General features: G+C 40.4%; 1 protein-coding gene across 5 annotated transcripts in view; it reads left to right on the forward strand.

Annotated features, from left to right (window-relative positions):
- The window catches only part of BTRC (beta-transducin repeat containing E3 ubiquitin protein ligase), a 120,380-nt gene that overhangs the window by 35,743 nt on the left and 56,771 nt on the right, over positions 1-27,866 (forward strand). For 4 of the 5 annotated variants that reach the window (XM_041461023.1, XM_041461026.1, XM_041461027.1 and 1 more), the window contains 2 exons: positions 12,771-12,848; positions 25,209-25,298. In XM_041461023.1, the coding sequence (XP_041316957.1) occupies positions 12,771-12,848; positions 25,209-25,298 (168 nt within the window). The remainder of the gene's footprint in view (positions 1-12,770; positions 12,849-25,208; positions 25,299-27,866) is intronic. The other variant, XM_041461025.1, reaches the window with a different exon arrangement.

Here is a 27,866-nt window from a genome sequence, read left to right on the forward strand (position 1 = left end):
GCAAAATACAGCATGCTAATGCAGGCTTCTAGTTTGCTTTCAAAGAAGAAAAGAGATCTACAAAGAGGAGGCTGAAGTATGGTTGGATGCACACACAATGCCAATGTGGAGCAGCACATAATCCCTTCCTGAAGGTGAAGGGCAAGAACACACCTCAGGCCTGCTTTTTAGCTGTCCTTGTTGCTTAAAATTCCTGTGACTGCAACTCCAGCAACACTGGCTGGTGAGGTGGTGGGGCTCTCTGGCTTGTTTGCGTTTTCACTGCTATGGTTTATACCCTGTGTTCTGGTTAAGAGCTGAGATGTGATTAGATGATTAATTGATGCTGCCAGTATGACCACTGTGAAGCAGATCATGGGAGATACTGTAGGGGGAAAAAAAAGGCCCTGGTTTAAAGCTGAGCTTTCTTTTGGTGCTAATTATTGCTTTGAGGGAACTTTTGGAAATAAATTCCAATTGTTGTTTGCAGTGGCCTGCAGTGTTTGGTTTCTAGAAGGTTCCTGTTTTCTGTGTGTAGGGCAAGGTCTTGTACAGTCCAGTTTAGGATAAGATGAAACTTGAAACATAATATTACTGGAAGATGGTGGAGATGGGACTGTGATTATAAACTCAGGACACAAACAGACACATGAGGAGAAAAAGGTCTTCAGCTGGAAACGAAAAATGAGAAGTAACTGGAATTGCTTTGTGAGGTGTGTCTGTCTGCAGGAGAGTTGAGATAAGGACCGCTGTGGTGGGATTTTCTGTGAGGGCTTGTTGAAAATGGGGAGTACATGGCAGTGGCAGCTCCCACAGCTGCTAATATCTCACTTTGGAGGGTTGCAAAAGCAAAAAACCTCCACAACTCCACAGCACATTCTTTTTTTGTCTGAGTTATCTGTCACACTTAAATTGTTAAAATATAACATTCTACTTTTGGCTTTGCCATGTATGTATGTGGGGCAGTGAAAATAGAGAGAGTGCCCTTTCCATCCACTTTTTCAGTCACTGAGAGAGAAGTATGATGCCTTTTAAAAGTCTGGAATTACTGGTGTTTGGTGTCTTTGTTATGTTCTGGGACTGTATCAATAAAACATATTTCAGGCAGAAAAATTACCTGTTTAAAATGAGGAAATGTCCTTTCAACATACAGATCTGATTTTAGAGCAGATGAGCTAAAAGCATTGGTACTCTAATTTGGAAGGCCTTAATTTACTAGCTTTGAAGAAGTATCAGGTTTTCCAGCTATGGATTGCTGGCTTATACTAATAGACTGCTACTCATCTGTCTGTATTTTTTTTAAATCGTTTTTGAGCCTCTGTGTGTTGTCCTGCTCTGCTTACATGTATCCCATGTGGCAAGAGGGAGTTTTGTATAATCACCCTGCTTTAATCAATAGAATAATTGATAAACCAGATAAGATTTAAACTGATTACCTCCCCGAGTAGAACTCCCCGAGGGCCTTGGACTCTCTTAATTTTGACATGTATGTTGTGTACCCCGTGGATGAAGTGCAGTTTGAATTATCTGTTTTTATTTGCTTAATGATGGGGAGGGTGTTAAAGTCAAATGTTTAATTAACCCAGCAATGGGCTGCGCTGTCACTTACACACACATCCAGCTGATTGAGATATCTCACCGAGAATACTGAATAGGAATGATAATGTGGCACTGAGACGGAAGATTGCTTTTTCAATCCATTTGCTGGGTCACTGCTTTGAATGTCTTACTGGATGAAAGGCATTCAGCCTGGAAAAAAAAAATCAGCATTTAAGTACATTTTGTTTTTCTGGCCCCTTTCCACCAAGAAGTTAAATAAAACAGATATGCTCTAGGTTTAATAAGCCATTCATGTTGTAGCAAAAAAGCTGCAACTACTGGATCTCGAATAGGCAGTGGTCCAGAGCTGTATCATTTCCTGTAGGAACAAAATGTTTGCCAGCCCCAAAGTATCTGAAGGTGAGAACCTATGTACATCTTTATCTTTCTTTCTTTGATTGCTTGGCTACTCACCCTATTCAATGGTCTCCAAAGCATGTCCAACTCTTTTTTCTTACCCAGCACAATGAAATTTAAAATAATACTTTGTAACTCCTTGTTCTAGTTAAAGAAAATGGTGTTGTAGAGTTGGAATTATTTTATAGTGGTAGAATCTAGTAGTGAGCTGTTAAATTAAAATATTGCAGGAGGGGTTGTTATGTTGCCACATTAAAATCTGCTCTAGCCAAGTCAGGAGAACCCAGGGGTTTATTTCTTGGGTGGCAGCTGTTCAAAGGCTGCAGTGATTGCTGGCCAAACATTATAATGTGCAGTGCCTAATCTCTAACTTTTGATTCTTTTATTAGAAGATTTTTTTTTTTTTTTCCTTAATGTGATGGAACAATCACACCTTTCTTTCACATCTGCAGTGAGGTTTTTCAACAGCACTGTATGGATGTAAACACACCCTGTATTGGAAGCTAACTAAATTTGCCTCATAGTCCAGTGGTGTGATTGATGCTTCTTGTAATAAATATAGCTTTGGAAGCTGGAAAAAGCACTGAAGCCTGACTGTATGGACTAATTACTACTGTGAGGCACATTGGGGAGGTGGAGCTGTGTCATCCAAACTGCTCCATAGTGACTCCATAGGTACTTTGAACCTGTTCCAGATTGAGAACCAGGTAGCTTTGGCTGCAGGGTCACCTGGCTCGCAGTGTCTAAGAGGAACATCTGGGTGCCTCCGCATTCGGTGGTGTAGACAGTGTGCTGTGAATTCCCATCAGTCTGACACTGCAGTGAGATCTCTGAATAGCCATTTCTTAACAAGTGAGCTGCTTTAGAGGAGAAACTGTGCCTAAAGTTCACAAGTTTTGTTCCCCTATGCTGTCATTTTTACTTTGGACAGACTACTTGTGCTTCATGCCTTTTTGTATCTCATTTTCACCTTTGCAATAAAAAATAGAAAGGAAAAAACAACAAGTAAAGCATAAAACAGTACAGTGAGATGAGGATGGTGTGGTTGATTTAGGTGTTTGAGAGTGAGAATGCCACACGCTCTGAGGAAGGGATGTGATGACAAGTGGAGGTATTTTGTCTGTTTGACAGGAAAGCTCAGAATGAGAGGTTTTGGAAAAAGGGAATTATAATAATAAGTGTAAGTGATGACCAGGAATGAGAGGGGAAGGGGTTTTATAGTCAGTCCAGTGTGATGGCATTGGTTCTTCAAGAGAAATAGTTTTAAAAGTTAGAAAATAGTGCTTGAGGAAAGATGATGCCTCTATAACTTAGATCAAAGTTACAAGGTGCTCATATAGCTTGAGTTACAAGATATCAATATAACCTGATATATCTATATAATCTGATATCAGTATAACCTAAATCATGACTTTTTATATATCTGTATAACCTGCTACCTATATAATCTGAATCATAGCATTTTATACCCATAAAACCTGAATTATAACTTTTATACCTATATAACCTGATATAAACTTTTGATACAATGTAATGGCTAGCATATGGTTAACTAGTTGCTTAATGCTGAATAGACAAAAAAGAAGAAAACTACTTGCTGGGTGGATAGCTTTAGAGACAGATAAGTGTAGTACTAATGAAAAATTGGCAAGCGCAAAGCCAGTTAGCCACAAAACAAAGAATTCAGGCCAGTTAGGACCAGAGAGACCAGAAACACTGTAACTGCCCTTGCTCCAAAGACAAAGTTGAAAAGTTCAGATGTGAAGAAGACTTTGGAAGCCTTCATCAAAGGCTCCTGAGCTCCCCGAGTTGGGGCGGCGCAAGCGCAGTGCAGAAGAACTGTCTAATAACCATGAGCTCATAGGATGTAAGTTAGTTCTGGCACCTGTGTGATGATGTTCTAGTGACACAGTGACACAAAGCAATAGTTACTGTGTAAGTATAGCACAGCACTGCACCAAGGTGGGTGAGTTAGGTGGAGAAATCCCCCTCACCATCAACGCTGCAATAAACAAATACCTGCTCTATAGACATCGGGCTGTGGGGGTTCATTTCCAGCCTGTCTTTGGGCATCAAGGACATGAAATCTGCAGCGAAACTAGACACTTTTACAGCCCGTTTCTAAGAGCACTTGCAGCTCCTATGCAGATGAAGCTGTAATAAATATTGTACAAAGAAAGTTAAGCTGTATCTAGAGAATTTTAATAAATAAAAAGTTTTTTAAAACTCTCCCTGGATCCGTTGGCTCTTGCTAACTCTTGTTAGTACTAGAAATATGTTTTTGACATGTATTTTGAATGTTGGCTTATATTCCAAGCCTGTAAAAGCTGGCTTTGTACTGTCCCCCCCCCCACCCTACATGTAGGGGAAAGAAATCAAGAAAACATCTTATTCTAGCATACAAAATCACTGATAAAAGCCTACAATTCATGAGCGTGGGAGGGAAGAGTGCTGTGAACTGTGAATAAGAGTGTATAATTTCAAACTTTAGTATTTTTACACTCTGGGATGAGTGTTGAAAATGAATTTTTGTGGAAGGAATGTAGCAAAATGAAAGCAACAAAGAAGTGGGAGCCAGGCCTGGATTGATTCAGTTCTTTTCTAAAAGGCTTCTTTTGCATGCAAAATCCTTCTTCCTGAAGTATGTGTGGCACAATTCAGCAGTCTGGCAGAAAAATTTAACCCCAGCTGAAACTGTTATAAAGGAATTTTAACATGAATTTAAAAGATGAGAGAAATTACTAATGTTGCCCTGAAGAATAGAAAGGGAAGAATATTGTTTTGTTCAATGTCAGGAGCAGATGTACAGGGGTAAATCAGTAGGAAGAGGCAAACCAAAGCACAGAGATAATAAGATTCAGAACAAGTCCTGACACCAGTCTTACATAGGTGATCTGCTGGAATATTTGAAAGTATACCCACATTATGTGTATTGTAAGGTTAATTGGATGTTTTCAGCCATGCTTTTTTGGGAATGTGTGCTTTCTGTTCCTTAAAAACATATAGATGGCTTTGAACTACATAAAAATTTGGAGTACAAGATGTGCGCTATAAAATCATGCATAGAAAGTGCTAGCTATAAAAACGTGTATACCTGTGAAGGTGCTGATCAATTTGTGCTATTTAGGAAAGAAAATTCCAAAACAGACCTGGCTGTGAAGAAATGCAAATAATAAAATTCAGCTAGAGGTCCTTGAGGCTTCTTAAGCTCTAACCTTGTTATGAGGAATGGGGAAGTCAAACTGCCTAATGCAGATGTCTGTGAGTTACAAAAATAACCAGATGTCCTGATTAGCAGAAGCAAATGTTCTTCCCTTAATCCACGTGAAATTATATTCAAAGGCTCTCCGGATGTAATGTGTGTGTAAATAAGGGACCAACAAACATTGGAATAGAAAGAGCCATTGGCCAAGTAGCTTGCAAAGCTTGAAAGATTGAATATTAAAAACAAATTTGCCACTGCTGGCTCTCTTAAATTCACAGAACAGAACTGTTAAGCAGGGCTGCTTCCTGGGAAACATGGGAAGCCTGTTCTCATTAGCTATTTTCTCTCTCTCTCTCTCTCTCTCTCTCTCTCTCCCTCTGTCTCTTGAAAAATGTGGATGAAATGAAACTAGCTTTTTAAAATTCCCCTAAATGACTTGTTCCTAGCATCTGTATTTCGGGGGGGGTGGGGCTGGTGGTGGTGATTTTTTGTTAGCTGCAACTAGATTTTTGCTGTTTGAAATGCATCTGTTCATCAGATCTTTGATATTTGTGCTGGGTTTTGGTATTTTAATGTTAAACTGAATTTACTGTTCTAGCGATGCGGACTTCCCACACCATTAAATTACCCTTTATAGCCAAGAAGTAATTACTAAGTTAAAGAACGTCATAAGAAGCTTTTCTGTATGTTATGAAATTCTGTTATCAAGTCACATTGCTTTGAAAATTTATACTTTTCCAATTATTGATTTGAATGAAAAATTAAGAAAACCAGAAGGATCCATTCTACAGATGTGAAAACCAGAATCTTGTCCTGGTTGTTGAAACTTTTGTTATCATCATCAGTGTTAACATGGAGGCAGACCAAATTAGGACTCATGTGAACATGCATGTATGTGTCTAGTCAGAGGTGTTGTACTTCCCATTTTCACTGCTGTCAGAGCTTCAGTTTTAAGAATTTAAGTTATAGTAGGTACCTGAGCTGCTTGGGCATGAATTTCAACTTGTAAATGTTCCAGGTGAGGGTGAGGTCTTCATCACAGGGCATTTATAAATGTGTTGGAGGAGAAAAAAGTGCCATGCTTCTGTGCAGCTAACAAGATAATAGATATAATAAACAGAATAGACATGTGCATGCCAGTCTGTAGAGCAGACACTGAACTGGAAGGCCTTTTTAGATTATTACCTTTCTTTTTCCATTGTCAGTCAGTGCAAGGCAGGCTGCAGATTCACTGCCCTCCTGTCATTCTAATGCTCAGCCAAAATGCCTTGCAAAAGTACCATTTAACTTTAAACTTGTAAGAGCTGGGAAACTTGTCTGTGCCTTCATTCCAGGCTGAAGTCACCCCCTTGTGCCTACACGTTGCAATTTATGGTGTTCTGTAAAAGGATCTAATCTCGGTGAATGTTCAGAGCAGCAAATGCCGAGGAGAAATGGGGTCTGATACTTATCTCTGCATTTTCATTGCTGTGGATCTCCCTGTGTGTTATAGCTGTCATTTTTGTTTTATCTACTGAGCAGCAGAGAATTGCCTTCAAACTTGCGGCTTTCATACTTGTTCTTCTCAAAGAGCATTGCAATCCTGAGGACTGGTTTTATATATTGTAGTGACTAGCCAAATAAGTGTGAATTTGAATGTTTTGGACCTCATGATAGGAGAAAAAGGGGAAGCTGTCCTTACATGTTTTTAGTGTATCCTAGACACTTTTTTTTAACAGTAATACTGCTTCAGGCTGACACTGGCTATGCCAGGATTCATCCTAGCACTGTTTGAAATGGCTGAGATATTTATAAACTGACAGACAGCATTTATAAAATGAGGATGCTGACAGTCCCTTAACGATAACAATGGACTTGGACTCATCTATCACTTACAGAGGTTATTGGAAAGGGAACATAAGGCTTCTATGTGCCTCTGGTCTTAGACTGGCACTTATTTCCACACATAGCTCTCTCTTTTCAGTCCTCTCTGGCTGACATCAGCATTAGGCAATTACAGCTAATTTCTCCATACCTTTACCTGATGATGCTTTGTCCTGTTTTCTGCAAGACAACAAACTTTGCAGCGTCTTGGAGCAACACCCTCATTCTCCCAAATTCCCCTCTCCTAAACAAGAGGAACATCCTGACTTCTGGCAGGCTGCTGGCTTGAACTGGGAGAGAAGAACAGTGTGCCCTGATTGACAGACTTAACCCGGGGCTGGGCAGGGGTTAAACAGGCCTTCTGCCTCCTTTTGCTTTCATGCAGCACCAGTCTGCAGACAGAATGCTGATGTACCTCTTTATTCAGTGGCTCCCTCTTGACTGAGAGAGTACCCTTCTGTCCTTGGTGAGGAGGACCAAGTGCAGCACAGGGACACTTCCAGGAACATGGAAAAGGATGTCAGTTATTTTCAATTTCTGATAAAATGCTGTGTTCATTCAATGCACTTAGGAGCTTGAGGGTCAGGTCATATCAACAGTTTGCACTGGAAAAGGAAAAACGCACTGTTTTCACTGGTGTGTGCTAAAGCATCTATTTTAACATGGCAGCAGAAATACTGAGACAGCTATGTCTGGCATCCAGTTTGCCCTTGGAACAAGGAATTTACTCTAACTGTTTGCACACTGTGTTCCCACTGTATTATTTGCTTAGAGACCTAAAATACCCAAGTAGATTTCCTACATGCAGTTGGATCTGCTGATACCAGTAAAAGCACACTCTGCACACCCAGGCTTCTGTTCGAACTGATGTATACGCACGCAATGGCTGGAGCGAGACTTGATTGGCTTGAGGGGGTCTATTTATCAGGGAACTCGATTAAAATACAGACTGCACATGACATCAAATTTGTAATCATTTTTCCACAGCAAGCAAGCAAGCATTTTCTGTATTGGATGCAGGTGTTTAAAGCAATAGTGTGTTTTAAGGGCCAGTGCAGCACAAATTCTGGCCTTTGGGATAAAGACAAGTGTTTTGCCTGCATAAACAATATATTATTTTTTTTCCCCTCCCCGAGGTCCACACACACCTAGTTTCCCTCAAGCTCATCATCTCTGTCAGGTTAATCAATAGGCACCGTATGGCAGAGGGTCAGTAATCAGTGTCATCGTGCCTTTAAATCGTGTTGAAAATTTGCTTAAAGCCTGGGCCAATTAACATCGAGATGATGAATGGATGGGTAGATGGGAAGAGCCTGGCGCTCAGGGGCTTTGTGAGAAGGAGATGCTCAGCTGTTGAGCAGCAGACACCAGCGAATAAAATCAGCCATTCATGTGAGCTCAGTCCACCCACTCTTAATGATAATGTCAATCTAGCAAAATATATACACATTGGAGTTGTCATGAGTTCATAAATCAAAGGAGTTTGTCAAAGGCATTCAGATTAACGAGGCAGCAGCAATAACAAGTCAAATTTGCATAGAGAATTGCCCGAATCTCAGTAAATTATGATCCTGTTTTTCATTTGATTATTTGCTAATGTCTCAAGAGGGAGAATGATTATATTAGCATGCAAAATCTACTCCAGAAGTAGAAATCCGAGGTATAGCAGACCAGCACACGATGACAATTAATCAGTTTCTGCATACTAGCATAAACACGCAAGGCCCAGAAATGAACTCCTTTTTTATTATTATTTCTCCTTGCTACTGATCCAAATGGTTCAGCTTGACAGAGACTTTATATTGCTTTAACAGTGTTCTGAATTGTGCCTGCAGGCAAGACATAGTTATGCAGCTATAACCAACCTATCCATCTGCCAACCAGATTGGAATTCTCCTATCCAAGGCTTCCATTAACCCCCACTGACAGCTCCAAACAGGATTAAGAATTTGAAAGCATAAAAAATAGTTGTGCTCTTCACATAGACACACACTTCTCCCCCACCCCCACCTCCACACACTTGGAAAAAAGGCTGTGTCTGTACTCTTTTATAATTAGTGCAGGGCAGAACAGCATCAAAGAAAGCCTCCCCCAGTTGGCAGGGGTTTGATTTCCACCATGAGTGAGGCGGTACTAAAGGTAGCTCTGCCCAATTGGTAGTCCCTGGGAATGCATTTCTCCATGTATTATATCTCATTCCCAGCAGTGTTTTGCTGGGCTGTGTACACAAAATACTGCATGTCATCTCTTGTCAAATGCTTCAGTCTGGGGATTTCGTATGCATTGTAGCATGTTGTGTTTAGTGGTGGAGGAGGCTTCATGGGGAGAGTTAAATAGTAATAATTTTGTAGTGGTCTTTAAGACAACCTGCCATGGAGTTACATCCTGTTAATTACAGGCTGAAGTTTTAAATGCAAATCAGATTTAAAAGGATCTCATTACAGGCAGTAGCCATTTTAGGAAAAATGAGCTATGGAAGGCAGAGCCCCTTTGCAGGAATCTTCTGTTAGAGACAAATTTTCAAGGTTACAAGAACTATGGGCTTGGGTTTCCTGACTTCTTTTCTCAGTACTTCCCCTGTCATTTTATGACCTTGGGAGAAAAAAAAAAAAAATTACCTGTCTGTGGGAAGAGGGGCTGCTTTGGAGACTTCAGCATCTAATCTTGTCTGTATTTGTTCAAAAGAAGAGACCCTTGCATGCAAGCACAAATGCTTTTAGCTAGTCCAGCTTTAGTCAAGAAGGCTGCCTGTGGGAAGTAAAAATTTTCCCTGGTGGAAGGGAGTTTGTATGGCTTTTCAGCTTTTCTTCCTAGCAAATTCCATCATTCTCCTACTATGTATGAAGTACAGTTGCTGCAGATCTTTAATATTCCCAGTGAGTACACCCAACTTACCGTCTGGATACCAAATGCTTCTTTCCAGGTCCGTGCCCGGGACGTGCATTTCAGTAACCACGAGAGGGTGCTCAGAGCGGTTCCTCCCTTTGTCTGCCTCTCCTGTGGCCGAGAGCATCGCTGGAGTCCTGCTGAGACAAACCTTATTCTGACCTCGCACATGTTTATCCCTCCTCCCACCTTGTTCAGCAAGGAGAAATATATAGATGTACCGTTTCAGTCGATTACGTTATGCTCTTCCCTTGGCCATGGCTAAGTGTTGCCCTGTCAAGTGAAATTCACTTCCATGCAGCTACAGTTAGTCCTGAAATACGCGGGGTCCTGTACCTGCACCTGGATTGATAGGTTTCCTTTTCCTGAGAAATGAGCGGGAGTTATAAACATCTGTGCTTTTTCTTAAGTGTAATGCTTTCCAGTCATTCTGTCTTCACCAAGCGTAACTTACTTGCCGACAAAAGTGCATGAGCAGCGCTCCTCTTTAATAGTCTGCTATCGGAGCTGCTGTGTTGGTGCTGTAGAATGGTGAGACGCCAAGCTGTGAACCACCATATGCACTTGGCAGTCTTTGTCTGGTCTTTGTTCAGCCAACCTCTTAGCCTTGCCACCTATAAAGATAATGAATGCAAAATGGTCCTCTGCTTGCTCTTAAAATTAGATGCTCAGCTTAAAGAAAAAGTAGATAACTTGATGCTTTGCAGTGACTAGAAATTTCAAAATAGGGGCTAACAGTTCACCGTCAGTTCCTGCTTTTTTGATGTTTGTGTGAGGGAGGATCCTTAGCGGCTTTGAAAGGCAAGAAGAATGCAAGATTTCACTGTCAAACAGAGATTATTTGGAAAGGGGAATCATTCTGACACCTACTGTAGGGAAGGGGGTGGGTGTTGAAAATGAATCCAGAAGTACTAAACAACCCTTTTACCCTACAGCTGCTACAAAATTCATTTCCTTTAGTAACTCACCCCAGGTTCTTATAGTTTTCACTCTTGACCTTTTTTTTTCTCCCAAAGCACAAAAATTTAAATCCTGACTTGAATGAACCACTTACTAAACTAAATTTCATGAGCAGAGAAGAGCAGCTTTAATGTCTGACCTTCCTTTTTGTATATTATGCGATTCTAGCTTGTATGTTTTTATGATCACAATTCTTTCAAAGCAGGATTTAATGTAATAACTTGGTCCTGACTGTGACCTCATACAAAAACTTTAAAAGCTGCTCTCTTACAGTGATTTATCAGGCCTGTTTAGGATTGATTTCCATTATAAAATCCTGGTTACAAATGTCATGGTGCCTTATAGGTTCTATATCTTGTTGAAAAAAAAAAAAAGAATTCAAAATCACTAGTTGGTCTGCAAGCCTTGATTTACTCCTGACCAGTTTATGACATCCCAAGTGGGGTTTTACTATTGTGTTCCTCTCCCTCCACCCGTTCTCTGCCATTTCTCAGCAGCTTCTGTCCCTGCCCTGTGTCCTGGCTGTCCCTTTGCTCCCGTTGCCCAGAGCAGCGAGCCTGCACTCACGCAGCACTGCAGTGGGCACATGCTGCTGCTGGCCCTGTGTTGCCACTGCTCGCCCGGCCTCGCTCCTGCTCTGCCAACAGATGCCACTTGTGTCTCCTGAGGTGTTGGGCTGGAAGCTGTCTGTGAGAAGCCAGGCAGAGTCGTGCTCAGCAAAGGACAGGTTATTTGGGGGACAGGTACAGAATGCAAACTTCTGCTGTAATAGACGCAGTCCTGAGCTTGTCTGCGAGTAACTGGAAAGCCACCCTTTTCCTGGCAGAGCTCTCCCTAGGCAGTTTTTCTGTATCTCTTTAAAACCTGTTTAGTTGCTCACTACTGAATGTGTGGGAATGTGGCCTAAGGCTATGAATACTGTGGTGATCAAACTTATTTTAGATGTGTGTGTGGGATTCCCCCAAAGCTGGCTGTCATTTCTCCCTAAGTGCAGTAGCTGAACCTGTGCGAAGGAACACTGTCTTCCTGAGTAGCTGACTTTGGCAGTGAGGTCAGGATTCTTCCCACTGTATCCAGCAGTTTTTAGCCAAACATTTGCAAGAGACTATTCATGTCCTGATACAACAGTAGTTTGTCTTTAAACCAAGTAATATTTGGTTTTAATCATGACAGTAGCATGACAAAGTTTCCTGGTTGTATTTTTAACTCATGCTGGAAAAGCCCTTGCAATGCTTGTCTACATCCTCTTGTCTGACTGATGTTTTTTTTGGAGGTGGCAGTTTACATTTTGGAGAATCAGTCTTTCTAGAAATTATATATATATGTGGAGTCAGGCAGCAGGAGAGAAAAACACAGCTGTATTATCATACACTACCTACACAATATTTGGGGGTGTTTTTGGAAGGATTCCCTGACAATCTCTTTTACAATACTTTAGCTCCACCATAATTTCTCTATGATTTTAGGCAGCCAGGCAGACTCAGTACAATTAGTAATTGTTAGGCAGATTAAAAACATCGGGACACAGAGAACAACAGTTGTACCCATTAACAACCTCTTGTTTTCAACAGGTTCCACTGTTCTAAATGGTTATTCTGGGGTGTTCAGGAGCACCAGTGTTGCCATGCTGATTCAACCACCATTTCAGCTTTTGGAAGTGGCTGTTACTGGTAGTTTCAGAAAAAGTCCCTAAAGCACGGGCTTCTTCAATAGATACCTGCACAGTGTTGCATTGTGGTGTTGAGGAGGAGAAATTCTTTCTCTGCCATAACAAGCTGTTTGGCATAAAAGTACCAGTTAGCCTCCAGTATGTGTATATGTAAAATGCTACAGCCTGTGTAGGAAAAATAGTCTGTTTCTTTTCTCCTCGCAGAGTAATATTAGGGATAAGAACTGAATTAAAGCTTACTTTCTTTCACAGAACTCCTCTGAGAGAGAAGACTGTAATAATGATGAGCCCCCTAGGAAGATCATTCCTGAGAAGAATTCACTTAGACAGGTATGTGATCAGTCTCTTTAAAAATGCAATAAAACTTTCTAGCTATTTGAATCCTTAAACACTTCTGGAAGCTGAAGTCTGGCTTTTGCTCATGGAAATCTTTTTATTTTCTTCTTTGAAGTCTGAGCAAGTCACATTGTACCCAGGAAAATCAGACACAGAGATTTAGCTTTCAGGGGAGTTTGATGACTCTGAAGAAATGTATGCTTCAGTATAGTTCAGTCAACTGTGACTTTAGTTTTACCTTTCTCCAGTTGATGTTCATCAAGACCTCTTCAGTTCTTCTGTAATTGTTCCTGTCTTGTTTGTAGTATATTTTGCCTTGCCTCAGATCAAGACTCTCAAAATGTTTACAACAATTAAACTTTTTATTGCCCTTGAAGGTAAATTTTCTTGGAGATGATATCCAGTTTAATAACTTGAAAAATTACCTGTTCTTGTTTCTTTTGCATTCATATAAATTACTAGTGGGTGAAAAGGAAAAAGGATGGTTTACTAAAATAATATTTCTTTGTCCTTTATATATAGTAAAGCAAATTCCTTACCAATTCAAAATAATTCCTTTTTTTAATCCCCGTGGCCAACAAAGGGAGGCTGGCATGTGCTTTCTGGGAAATATGAGTTTAGTGATTTCTGGTCCATTTTCACTTTGGTCTTTCTCCCCACTGCAACCTTCAGGCAGCAGAAGCAAAATTATGTCCATGCCTTAGCCGCCTGAGGTTGCTGCCTGGTGTATCAAAGTGAAACCATTGGTGAATGTGACTTAAGTGAATACCCCAGGCCATACATTGCAGCAGCTGAGGAATTGTTGCATTTCCTTCTGCATCTCAGCCACAGGAGCAGCAGCCTCAGGCAGAGGAATAAGATGGCACAATCCTGCCCCACATCAGCTATTTCCAGGAGAAGTTGTGGGTCAGATCCATAGTAAAGGAAGATGTATCTTTTTGATACAGTGCACTTGTGCTCAGAGTTGTTTGGTTTGTATGGTTGTTTTGAGGTTTTTTTGTGTTTTAATAGGAGTGTTTGATTTTGTGGGAGGAGGTGTCATGTGAAGGACTGCATACATGTGACTAAGACAGGTCCATCTAACAGATGTAGTCCATATAGGTCTTTCAGACAGGAGGCAATATGCTGGCATAATGGCTGAGGTCCCATTTACAGCTGAGAAGGATTACCTTGCAGAATTGATTAAATATGTTAGATGAAACTTAAACTGTTTCTGGCATTCAACAACAAACAGGAGCTGGAGGAAGAAGGCAAACCTAGGTCTCTACTGTGTATCCCCAGGATAGGAAACAAGGTCCCCAAAAAATCAGGGGGGTTTTATCTTAGAGTTATATTATCCATGGCAAGCCATCAGGTTCAGCAAGAAGATTCATAGTAAGAGATATTAATTAAAAAGGATCATGAGTTACTTATTTTGTGTGTCTTCTCATCACACTGAGTCCTTCCTCGTAATTATTGACTGAGGAAACAGATATTTGCAAACTGTATTAAGCATATGAGGAAGGTACAGTTTCTTGAATTGGGTTTCCATTTTGTTATGTTTCAATCTGCAGAAGTATTCTTAGTGTCACAGGAAAGCTGTCTTTTCCCTCAGGCCCACAATTCATCATAATCAAGTAGATACCAGGAATACAACTACAAAACCACTTGTAGTGTCCCAAGATTTCATATTGGAGAGAATTCAATGGACATTGTTTACACTGAAGATGGTTAGCTGTGTTGCACAATATTGTTGAGACGTTGTGTCAGTTTCCATCTTTGTGTCCAGTCCTTACAGTGAAAGATGCAGGACAAAATCCTTGGGTCTTCTATTGCTATCTGGGGCCTTTGTATTGAGGACAGTCTTTGTAAATAAATTCAAGATGTAGTCTTAGTCTTAAAGCAAGCACCCTCTTGTCTAGATCATAGGAGGTGGTTGTCCATGATTTTTTGCCTGCTACAGAGAGAATTCTGGTTCTTTACGTAGGCAGAAATAAAGCGGTCTGAGCATTTTGAAAGCTCAGATTGTTCCTCCTCTCTTTTATCAATGGACAGGAGCAGTGGGGAGTTTTCTGGGGCTCTCATTCCAGAAGTCAGACACATTTAGCCATGTGCCTAAATACTCACAGTCAATGAGTAATGCTTACTGTAAAGATCTGGATCTCCTATAGGAAGTTATGCAGCGTGACTCCTTTGTCTTACACATATCAATGCTTTGTAGTACCAAAAAAATGTGACCTGCAAATGCTGTCAAAGCAATAATACACAAAAAATGCCTTCCATTTTACTGAAAAGATGCTAACTTGGTAAATATTGTGTGAACATCCCGTATTTTTTGTTCCTCCCCTAAGACTCCCTTAATATTTCATTATTGGGGAACATGGACCTACATGCGCAGAGAAATTGAGTGTATGGGGGTAGAAGAGGAGTCTGTTTATTTAAATGATCTTCCCAGTGAACATATCCTCATATTTAGTACTTTTTGATTAGTCTTAGAAAATTAATGAGATGCATCAGACCACTTCAGGGTAACTACTATGTCTTGACATGTTCAGCTGCTAACAAGTTTAAATAAAGGTGCGTTTCCTTTTCTTGCCTTGTTTGCAGTGCTGTTATGCAGCCTTAACCATAACGTTTTCTCAGGTGGGTTTGTGATCAGACATACCAGAAGGTGGAGGTGTTAAGGAGGTGTAATGCTTACTTACATGTGAAGCTATGTGCAGGAACTAAAGACACCCATTGCTCAGTGCTGTGGAACTCTTAGTAAGAGAAATATCATTTTGTTGGTTTGTGGAGAAGGGTGTCTTCAGAAGTCTCAACAAGTGGGGCTGTATCCTTGAATTGCTGGAAGTGGAGGGCACAGCTACTGTTGGGTGCATGTGAGGGCAGCAAGGGAGAGAAGACATGGAGATTAGCTCTGGGAAACAGAAGGCAATGAACTTGACACTGTTTGCTGGAACAGTGAAAAGATCTAAGCTGTGACAGACTTTGGAATATGGATGCAGACGTTCAGTTTTCATTGAGTGCTTGATCTGACAAAATTAAATTTTGAAGGGATAAACTGAAAATCATAGTATGAAAACAGACCAGAAAAAAACAATGACAAGTGGCAAAAGTTTTTGGCAACTTTATTTAAGCTAACAAACGAATTTTCACACTGCAAAGTTATAAATTAATTTTAATAGGCTGATCCAGATGGTCCATTTGGAAAATGGATAGCTTGATCTGTTGAAAATTAAACTAAATTTATCTCTCTCATACTTCAAACTGAAGTAAGCGTGAGAAGAGTGCCCATTAAGTCCAGCTCATACAGATGGACCGGCAGGTCACACATGGGACTAATCTGATTCATTTTAAAAATAAATGCATGAGTTATTGAATCAGGTTCCTGTTTCAAGCCCTGCATGTGAGCGTGTGTGTGTGCTGCCCTTTCAAAGGGACTCGCAAATGCTTCAGTGCATTTTTAACCTGTGTGTTTCCATTTTAATTCAACTTCCTTGCCAAAAAACATAATTAGTTTTCAGTGCCTATCATTTAGTGTTAGACCCAAACACTAGATTGATTAGGTCAGCCATTTGTTATTTTAAGGGCTATGTCTCCATCCTTCATTTATGAAGAACATGAGCTCAATAGTCTTGGGCAGAGAGCCGGCCTTTAGAAACTGGGAAGGGGAAACTCTCTGGGGGCCCCTCCAGCCTTTTAGCTTCTGGGTGTTTTTAACAGAGCCATGAATGCAGATTTGTAAATTTATTGCAGTGCCATCTGTTTTTTTTGCAGGAACCGTATTATTGTTGGCTCGTATCTGTCTATTGTGGTGGTCACTCCCCGGGAGCTTGCCCTCATAGTCCTAAGGAAAGTGATGAATAGTGGGGGTCAACACGAATAGGTCACAGGGCAGCTGTCCAGGGCTGCCCTGAACTTGATTACCCTACTGGTTTTTAAAGAAGACAGGCACAATGCTGGTTGTTTAAAACCCTCCCTCCCTTCTCTTCACTGCAGCAATAATGAAGTGCCTTTTGCTGCTGTGGTTCATCTGTGGGCGAAGGTGCCTTGTGGGGAAAAGCTGGCAGCAGCAAGGCTGCCACAGTGTACCTCCTGCAAACCTCACATTGGACTCTGCTGTCTTTCTGCAAGCTTCCAGATGGAAGTCCAGGGGAAAAAATCCCTGTCTGTTACCCCATTCGGACAAGCCCCTTAGCATTTTCAAGAATTCTCCCTCTTACGGTTTTGGCATAGAATATTACCTCAATTCACTCTTACAGACTTGAGATAATTTTCTAAAATTACACGTAGCACCTAAAACATGCTCTGGGCACTATTTCAAAGTTAAAATAGGCACAGTCTGATCTTAAGAGTTTAAAGCCAGTACTCAAGAAAACCGTGAGAAGCAGAAAGTGGCTGAAGAAGGTAGAGCAAAGGGAAAACAAGAAGTAGCAATTGTTAGTGGTTTACTTTCAGTTGGCAGCCTCATCCCACTGCTTAGGGCTCCTCTCCATGTGTATTTCTCTGCTGCAAAAGTGTTTCTGCCATCCAAGATTGAAGATCTCCTCTTGAATGATGAGGAAGGTTGCATGGTGTGGAGGAAGAGAGGGTCCTTCATCTCACTCCATCTCTTTGGGGAAGACACTGCACTTCAGATTTGCCTTCTGTTGGAGAGCTGTCTGAGGCAGGGCAGTCCTAGTCTATAAAGTTATCCTGGTTGCCTCATCTTTTACACAACACTTGGTAATAAGGAGTTGCTCATTGAAAAGCCCCCTGAAATTGCTAGAGGTACACCCTTAGCCTTACTTGCAAGATTATTCTTTCTTTTAAAGTTTTTTTTTTTTGCTCATTATTCTCAAACAACAACAAGAAAAAAAAATAATTTCCATTCCTTTATGACACTTGGTGCATGTTAAAAAGCTAGCCAAAGTGGGATGTGCTGGAGTCTAAGTTACAATGGGAATGCTGCCTTGTGGCGGAAAGGCCACTGGGCTCTTTCAGCATTAGTGCTAATAGGAATCTGTCACCCCGCCGCATTGCTGCATTCCTCTGTAATTGAGTAAATTGCAAGTGTTGTCTGCTCCCCCCTGCCCTTTGTGTCCATGTCCACTTACCATCCGAAGAACGTGGGCAGTGATAAATAAAGCGCTGAACAGGGCTCCCAGCTCTTTGAAAGCAGCATGTTGCCAACCCCCTAGTTATATTTCTTTAAGTGTTTATGTTTTTCTGTATTCTTTCTCTTGTGTGGCTGGAACCCTGGGGATCCGAAGCCATGAGAGAGGCCAAGAAGCTAACAAAAGTAGCTGTCCCCTTGTTAGCTTGTTCCTTTCTTCTTTAAAAAACAAGATGAAAACCATCTGGCTCAGGGCATTACATTTTCCTCCCCCATGCACCTCTATAGATTAAGAGTTTCACCTGCAGTGAGGGTTTACATTGATTAGGGAGGGAGCAGTAATTCAAGCCTCCATCCACTTCAGTGGTACTTTGCAGTCTTTAAAGGTGCTGACCCATTGAGTTAAACTGTCAAGGGAGGATAAAAAAGGATCTTCATCCCAGGAGGTAACAGCTGCCAGGTTTTCAACACCTTGCACGCTGCTGGAAAAATGTCACAAATTGTCAATGGAAAGAAAAATCACTTGGCTGCCATCTTCCCTTAATGATACGCCTTATAAAATGAAAGATTTAAGGGTTTAAAAATCAGCAAGTAGCTGTTAGGGGGGAAAAAATCCTGGGGGGTTTTGAACAATGGGCCCAACAAGATATATCTTGAAAGACTGCGAATAATGCGTCCAAGTTAGAACAGCCAGGTCTGATTGGGATGACCATGGTTATATCTGCACAGTGGGACAAGAGGGAAGTGAAAGGAGCAGCACAGAAGTCTAACATTACCATGCCTGTATTAAAAAAAAAAGTATGAAACATAGTCTGATTCATAAGCCAGTGAACTGCAAGAAGACATACTGTATTTCTGCTCTTCTGAGGACAATTTGTTTTCAAGCAGCTACCAGATGGCTAAATACCACATTTTCTTTTTCTTTTTTTTCCCTCTTCTTTTCTTTAACAAGAGATCTAGTTTGCCTTGCTCTTTGTTTTTGTTTATTTTAATGCTTTTACGTAGCTGAACAACCCTGTGGTGTTGGGCATTGTGGCACACTCCTTTTTGTGTTTCTCCCCCTTGTGCATTGATGGATGAGTTTAAAAAAATCTTCAGCTTTAATGTAATTTCAGGTAACAAGCATATTGGACTAAAGCTTTTTGTTTGCATTGTGTTGAGGTTTTTTTTTTTTTGTTTTAGGGGCCTTTTTTTTCCCATGTTTGTTTTAGGCAAGTCATTTTAATTGTACTGGGTAATTAGAAGGTACACACAGCCAAGGGAGCTTTGTTATGGTAATTGCTCAAGAAAACCCACTCCCCAACTGCCATTGCCGTGTGTTAAGACACGTCTTCCCTCTAGTGGCAATATTAAGGACTCTGGCTTTCAGAGTCAGCAAGGTGTAATTGCAATATGACAAACTGTGCTTTAGGGAAAATCCTGTAAATGATCTAGTTTTTTGTTTGGCTAGTCTTTATTTTGTCTTACGACTTTCTGTGGAGAGTATCCTTCCCAAGGCTGGGCTAGGGATAACAAAAATTTCGTCTTAAGAAAATAGTCGAGGCGGATCCTGGGTAATGTCTTACAGCTTGACTTAATTCTAGTCTGCTTTTTAATTACCTGTTTATAAAAACGTTTTTAAATTTGTTAAGATTACTTAATTCTTTCAGAAGAAGTACCTCATTTGAAATAAATAAATAAATTGCATTTATTTTAAATAGTCCATGTGAAAGACCTTTAAAGGGTAATTAATACAGGTCTCCTAAGACTCCAAATAAGATGAAAGCGATCTTTCCAAATCTGCTGGAGTGATTTGTTTATATAACTTCCCACTTCTGCCAAATTCTTCAGAGTCTAATAACTTTTTTCTAACCGTTTGGCAATTTGTGCTTAGCTACAAAAGCCCTTGTTCAAAAAGAACAGTTTAATAATCTTTTCCCTGAAAATTACTTGAAGGGAGGGTATGGGTTTTGTCTTTTTGCTGCGTTTTTATTAGTGTTATCTTTCTCTGATAAATCATGTAATTACTAACTATTGGGGGGGAAATCTTATTGAACTCCTGGGTTGCAGCTTCTATTAAAAAGTGGAGCTTTGTTCAGGGACTGGGGATTCTTGGAATGAATGGCCAAAGAAATGGATTTCAGTTGGTAGAAAAGCTGCACATACATGGAGTTCTGCCTGGGGTTCAAGGCTTCAGGCTGGTGCTCAGTGTTCATCCAAAGCTGCACAGACAAGAGTAGAAATGTTTATGTGTTTGTGTCAAAGAGCAGGATCATACTTTCTTTAAAAAGAAAAATGTAACCAAAGACACTTATGGAATGAGATCAGATACAGCTCTATCTTTAGTGAACCATAGTCTAGTGCCTCTGTGGCATTTTAAGCCTTTGGCTGAGAGTGAATACAGCTTTGTGGTTCCCCTGCTTCTGACATGATTTGGCGCTCCCATATATTTGTAGGTTTCTTTTTTTCTTTCATTAGAGCTTGTTTGGCTATAGGGCTGCTTAACAGTCTTCTCAAACGGCTTTTGCAAGGTTAAAGGAATGCAGCTTGGTAACAAGTTTGTGTCATTTTAAATATATACCTTCTAGTAAATAAGGAGGAGTCTTGCAATCAATCCCTTTTAGTGTGTTATATGTTTCACCTGACAACTAAACCCTCTATTGATTAACCATTACTTTGTTAGATAATCTTGTGTCATTGAAGCCACTGTAAAAATTAAACTCTTTAAAATGTTTTACCCTAGCAGCAGTGTGAAAATTGAAAACTTGTTCAGAATTACAGCCAGCTTCCACAAAGAGGGTAGTTTTCAACAAACTGGTTTATGTTTGCATGCTTTATATGCAATATAAAAACATATTAAAGCACTCCAACGCAAAGCTATCTGCCTGTAGCATTGAACCAGGCTGCCATTTCAGAATACTTTTCCTTGATGAAGAAACCTCTTATTTTGATGAAAGGTGAGGAGAAACTTGAACAGTTTTGGTGCAGATTAGATGAGATATGTAAAAGGGTCAAGCTTTAAAGGCGAACTTGAGAAATAGCCTTTTCTAAGGCTTTGTTTTAGCTTTGATTTTCCTGCTTTTCTTCCAGGTGAGTCAATGTTCTCATGGGCGTTGGAACAAATGGAAGGGAGGTACTCTTAGGTTGCAGTGTAGCATTAGACACCATCAAATGTTTCACCGAACATAAAGGGCTCTGCATTATTACTTGATGATATGACATTAATTCTGCTTTCAGAATTCACTAGTCTGTTCACTGGACCTATTCACAATAACTATTAGTGTACGGACAATACAGATGAAACCAAATCTCTGTGTCCAGCAGCCATTTTGTGTCTCTCAGTAGCCAGTAACTGCTGCCTGCAAAAAGCATTTGGAGACTACCAAAAAGCATTTGGAGACTACTATATAGTACTGCACTGACGATATATTCTCCAAGCTTCTTACAACCTGGCCTCATGAGCCAGATGCAGCTTCTTTGTAACATTGGCAGTACCTTTCTGTTGAGACCTATCAAGTAGAGTGACATTGCAACTTTTTCCTCTGGACATTAAGGGAGAACTAGGTTTTCTGTGTTTTGCTTTCAACCCTTTAAAACATACTGTGGAACATGCGTGTGAATCTTCTTTGCCCTCTTTATTCATCCCACAAGGCTAATAAGGCATTTTTCTGTGAGAATTTGAAAATAAGAACTTTCGTAACTTTGAAAAGACAGTAATGTATGTCAAACTGAAGAGTCCTTTATGTTTTATTCTCAAATATGCATCCTGATGTGTTGAATCTACAATAGATACTCTTCTTAATGTTCTCTTTTTCCCTTTTACTTCTACTGAGAAACAAAGAGCTGCTGAAGGACTAAATGGTCATCTGGTAATTTGGCACATACATAATCCTTATGTAGTAAAATTACTGTGTAGAAGTTGGCTCTTACAGTAAAAGCATGTTCTTCTCTCCTTCCATGGTTGAAAAGGTTGGGAAACAGTCATGTTTTCATGCTGGGGAAGGTGGCATGAAAGAGGTATTGATAGCATGAGAATGCCCAGGTCAGTCAGACCCAGAGTCAGCTCATCCACTGCCAACTCCAGCACTGTCAGTGGAAAGTGCTGTTGAATGGGAGCAAGGAAGTCTGGCCTCTTTTGGTGCTCCATTGCCCTCCTGTCCCTGCAGCATCTACTGCTGTTGCACCAGGGGTGTCTGGAAGGTATCTGTGTCGAGTATCTGTGGAGCTGCTGTCCATGAGTTTTAGTCTCTCTTTCCACTTCTGATGATGTTTCTCTGCACAATGTCCTGGGGCAGGAAGCACTGGAAGTTCACTGCCAACTGTGTGAAGAAGTGTTTTATTTTGTCTTTAAATTTATGCTATACTAGTTCTGTCAAATGTCAGTAGTCCTGGTATTGTGGGATTTGACGAACAAGTTATGCTGGAAGTTCAGTTGGTGCTGTTCTCACTGAGATGTAATGTGTGGGTGAAAGTAATCAAAATCAAGCAATATACTGGAATAATTACTTGTATTTGCATTCTGACATGCATGTAACTTTTGAATAGTGCATAGTGAGCTTCTTTCATTCTCAGAAAATGCTGACATCTCTAGGTTTAGCATTTAGAATTTCACATTTTGTGTTTGTATTGTCTGCTTTTTCCCATTTGTAAATGTGGAGAAAGCCTGTTGTAAGCCTAGCTTTTAAAAAGCTGGCATGCGACCAAGGTTTGTGCATACCTGTCTTGGGAGGAAAAAGACTGACAAGATTTGAGTTCATGGTTCAGTTCACAGAGCCACAGGCTTCCTTGTTGCTTTCAGTAGATGTTTATGTGGCTGAGCTTTTGATCTGCAAAGTGGAGTTAGTAGTAGATTTCCTCAATCAGGGCTTCTCATAAAACTTACACTATGTAGTCGACTAGTTGTGCAGAAATACTGCATATGGAATTCTAGGAATTAAATTGCAAATGAAAAAAAATCACAGATTTACAATAAATGGGTTACATTACACTGAAAACTGAACAAAGAATCTTACCAACTCTTCATGGTTTTTCGCCTTCACAATCCGGTTGAATTTAACTAATGCCATGCCTGTAAAATGAAGTTTGCATGGTATTGTCTGAATGTCAGTGCAAAGCAGATGGTATCAACTTTTTGTCTCTCAGTTGGGATGCTATATCTAAGCCTCAGTTTATAGTAGTTTATGCCATTCTGATCTTTCTTCTGAGGAGAAAGTTTTATGCATACCGAGGTGATGGTTTTATGATGTTGGCAAATATTTGCAAGAGGCAATCAGACTTCTGTTTGCTTGTGGCCTAATCCAGTTTGAATCTGAGCCTCTCCTGCTGAAAGATCCACTTTGTTCATTTGCACAGCACCTTGAAAGAATTCATGTGTTTGAATTTTTCAGTTTCTCCTTCTGGGTCTAGAGACACAAATTGCTTGCTGGCTGCTAGTCAAAGCAGATATCAGTGTTGTGACATGTAAGGAGAACTGCTTTAGCCAGAATATTCTGCATTCCTGCCTGTCACTGGTTGTTTTCTGGTTAGAGAGCTCACTGAGAAATAAAACATGAACACTAAAGCAACGGAGAAAATACGGCTTCTGTGCTCTCTTTTGTTTCTGTTTCATGGTGAACTTTAAAGGGGTTCTGTAAACAGGTAAGCTGGAAAGGACTGTGATTTCCTTAATTTCTCCAAGAAAGTTTGTACTGTGCTGATCCAGTACAGATCCACCTAAGCCAGTATACTGATTTCCCATGGTGTGCAGTAAGGAATGTTTCATGAGGATCATAAGAACTTAGGGAAATATTGTAAACTGATTGTGAGCACTCAGTTCCCAGCAGTTGGTGCTTACCTGAGCTGGGGGCTGTTGGGAACACTGCCTTTGTGGACACACCTCCAATCCCTCAACATAAACCCTTTTTAATCTCTCTGCATTCTTGCCTCTGACATCCTTTGCCATGTGCTCCTCTCCCAGTTTTTGTGTTGCTGCTGACAGCATTTTGCACAGAGTCAGGCCTGTGGCACAGGGGCGAGAGAGGGAGATTGCTTTTTGGTTCTCGGCACTGAGGCAGTGTGGCTCTGGTGATGGAGCTTTGGGACAGAGGGAGGAGTTTAGGAGCCCTTATCATGCCAGTGTTGTCCACAGGTTTTGTAACCTATGGCAGGTTTGGGGTTGAAGTCATTTCAAATCAAGCAAATGGAAATCATAGCAAGCCCTAAAAAAAACATCTCCAGAGATTTCCAGTGAGTATTACAGGGAGATGACTGACAGGCAGCTCTCTGCAAATCTTTGTGTGTCTTCTGGCAATCTTAAAATATCATGAATGCTTTACTTAGTGCTCTTGAAAATGCCTTTGTAACAAGTTTAATTTCATTCTTTTTCAGCATCTTCCTTGGGGTTTCCCCACACAACTTTTTGAGGTGGCAATATCTTCTCTGTGGTCCACTTTCTACTCTTGAAACGAATCCAGCTGATGCTTGCTTTTGAGCTGCCACTTTTGCATGGGAGCATTTTTCTGTAAATGGTGGCTGGTGTATTAATCCCATGCTGAAGCTCTTAGATGCAGAAGTGCTGGGGGTGAGGAGAAGAGCCTCAGTTAGAAGCTCCTGAGTTCTTCAGGCATACTAGTTTAAACAGCCAAGTCAACCAAATTATAATTTTAAGCCCACTTTGTAAGTATTGTTCATACACTTCCCTCAAAAGGGACAGAGACTACGAGTGATGTGTTCTGCAAAGACTGACGAGTGCAGCTCCAACTGAGGGTTACTTGGGCAAGACAGCATTAAAGAAAAATGACATTGTACTTTAAAAAAAATTTCAAAGCTTTACATAACTGAGAAGATTAAGTACAACAATGAAATGTGGTCTGCATTTGCTCCCTTGTGATTATAACCTTCCTTGTGTCCCATGTACTTTACATTTTATATTCTGATAAAGTCAGATTCTGATGTTTATTCACATTTGATGTACTCTCTGATAACTAGTGTGTAGAAATCACCTTGATTTAATTGTTCCATTATGCAGCATTTTGTGAAAGAATGAAAACTGAGATGAGATTTTTTTTCCATTTTCAAAGGAACAGAGAAGAAAAATCTTTGTATTTCTGTACTGTAAAATTGTACATGGCTTCTCAGAGGACATGCATGCCCTGAACATAGACTTTTGCTATAAAGTAGTTTATTTTGGTTTGAAACATTTACATCTTAGAAAAAGGAAATGTAGTGGAGTAGTGGAGTTAATGTAAGTTCCTGTGCCAAAAATGTGGTGCCTGAAAGAAAATCGTGTTCTTATATTCATAACCATTTTAATCTTTCTGCAGACCTACAACAGCTGTGCCAGACTGTGCTTAAACCAGGAAACAGTATGTCTAGGAAGCACTGCTATGAAGACTGAAAATTGTGTGGCCAAAGTAAGTAAGAGAACAGCTTTGGTTGTGAGGAATTTTTAGCAAATTGTTCACTGTTAGTCAATGAAAAGTTCTTGTTAAATATTACAGTTAGGAAAAAATATTTAAACAAAGAGTAAGTATTTTGGGTAAGCTTTGCTGTCCTTTACTGTAGGATCCTGTTCTGCTGTTTTTCTCTGGTGGAAATGATTACTTGAGTCCAATGTGGGATTGAAGGGTTCATTCTACCATACAAGTAATAGGCTTTTCTAGTGGGATGACCTATGCTGGCCATGTAATTAGCTCTGGCAATTTCAAATGACAAATGTCCAGATACATATTAGAAATATTGCATGAGAGCTCTGTTTATCATGGTTCCCTTTCTTAGCTACCAGGAGGGAGGTGCAAAAAGACTTTCCAATTAAAACACAGTGAACACTGTACTTAAAGGAAAGGGACAAGGGAGATATTACAGTCAGAATGGTAAGGAAATGAATTTATTAGCCTGTCACAGAAAAGTAATTTCTTGACAATTAAGGTAGATGTGATTGGAAAAGATGAAGTGCCATTAGCCACCCTCTTTTCTTAGAATTCAGCATAACTAGAGTAAAACAATGTACAGCTTGGTCTGTTTGTAAATGGAGTACATTTGAACCATGATGATGTGTAGAAAGGCTGCGTGAAGGATGCATTTAGTCTTGCGTAAGCTTTGTATTTCCACTGAAAGGAAGTTTAGAATGGGCATGCTGGACAGATCAGTGCATGCAGCCATCTGTTACTGAAACCAGCTGGCATGTTGTTGCTCCTCTGTCATCACAAACCTGACCACTCAAAAGCCTGTTTTCTCTTTCAGTTGTTATTCCTTGATCTTCTTGAAGTCCATTTCTTTCATACTTTGGTTGGTTGTTAAAGGTGCCTTGTCCCTTCAGGGGCCACTTTTGTACTGACCTTTAAGATAATTTCCCAGCTAAATCTTTGCTGGGGTTTTGCTGGTGAAATTTGGATGTCCCATTACTTTTGACTCTTGTCAGGGAATTGGCTACCATAGAAGTTTGTAATGGTGGCTTAGCACTCATAAACTGTGCTTGACATGCCAGTTACCTTCCATTGGAGAAGCACTTCTGAGAGAAGCTACCAGTTGTGGTACAATGTCCTGGTACAAAGTTTGATACCAACACTTCCATTCTTAACATGACTGGTCTTGCACACTGCTTCCTAAGGTACTTCATGATATAGACTAGTTGAAACTCTTTAAGAGGAACAGCTCTGGCTGAGCTGTCTCATCACAGAGCATTCTTCCACTGCCATAAATCAGCTCACAGCAAGCTCATGGAATAAACCCACTCAACCCCATCTGCTCTACAGTGTCCTGTTTGACCTGATTGCCTCACTAAGGAGCAAGGGTGTGCAAGAAGTGCTGCTAATTTAGGTGGTGCCTCTTTTAAATAAAATCACACACTTTAACAGCTTCATGTCCTAATAAGCTCTCCAAAAGTTATGTTTTCAGGAGGTTTGTGGTGAGAGGTGTGGGTAGGGCTCAAGGCAGGAGCAGCAAGACTTGTTTCATGCTATTGAGGATGAATTTGACACATCATCCTGGAGATAAAAGAGTGTTTGTTTTTGAAGTATCATGTCTCTATGTGCTGTAGGGCAATATATGTGTATATATACTCTTGGACAGTCTGCCATCATATATGTATAGAAAACCATATATAAACATACATGTATGTATGCATACATACATGTGTCTATATACATTTTTTTTTCTCTAAAAAACCATAAGGACTTTTCTGGGGGTATAATTCCTCTAGTACTAGCTTGCCTGGCTGTTGTACTTCTTTTCTTTGCCTTCTTATCTACAAATCAAATGAAGCTGATTCTGAGAAAGCTTGTCTTTCAAATTCCAGAAGTTTCAAAGCATTTATAAATCCAGCTATCTAAATGCAGATGGTTCAGTGATGGCATAGGCAAATGGCACAGCTGTTAAATGTTCCCTAGGTGAAGGGCTTAAATGGGATTTAAGAAGTCCAGAGGCCTTCTCCTACCACATCCACACAGCAAGTTTTATCCTCTATGATTGATGTATTTTATAGCGTTGGACTTTAAAATGTTTTGTCAGGGAGGTGAATGCTGGAAGGTGCTGCAGTTTTCATTATCTGCAGCACTTTTCCAAATGTAGGGGGTCCAATTTTTTTTTTAAACTTGCAGTGAAACACGGAAGGGGTTACTTTGGAAATCATTATTTTTTCTGATTCTGCAGTGCAGTATCAGCCCTGACTGGGATCTGCCATCTGCATTATCAGCTGCTTGTCAGATGTGTCAGTCAGTCTGCAAGAGACAATGGTTTTTCTGAAAACGAAATTTCTGGTTCTGCACCTACTTGCAGAAAAGATAATTGTGCTCTGTTAAGACTGTATTAATGGCATTTGCTGGTTGTGTGCATTGACATTTCTAAAAGTTTGTTCAAAGAATGAAATGCAGTTACCCTTGAGGCCACACATATCAATATTGAGCTATCTTCTCTCAGACTGGAGCGCTGCCCATTTTTTAAACTCTCTTGTGAACAAGTGCTTCTGTGCAGGACATCCCGTG

Source organism: Pyrgilauda ruficollis, unplaced genomic scaffold (genome assembly GCF_017590135.1).
Source record: "Pyrgilauda ruficollis isolate IOZ18807 unplaced genomic scaffold, ASM1759013v1 scaffold15, whole genome shotgun sequence".
Lineage (NCBI taxonomy): Eukaryota > Metazoa > Chordata > Aves > Passeriformes > Passeridae > Pyrgilauda > Pyrgilauda ruficollis.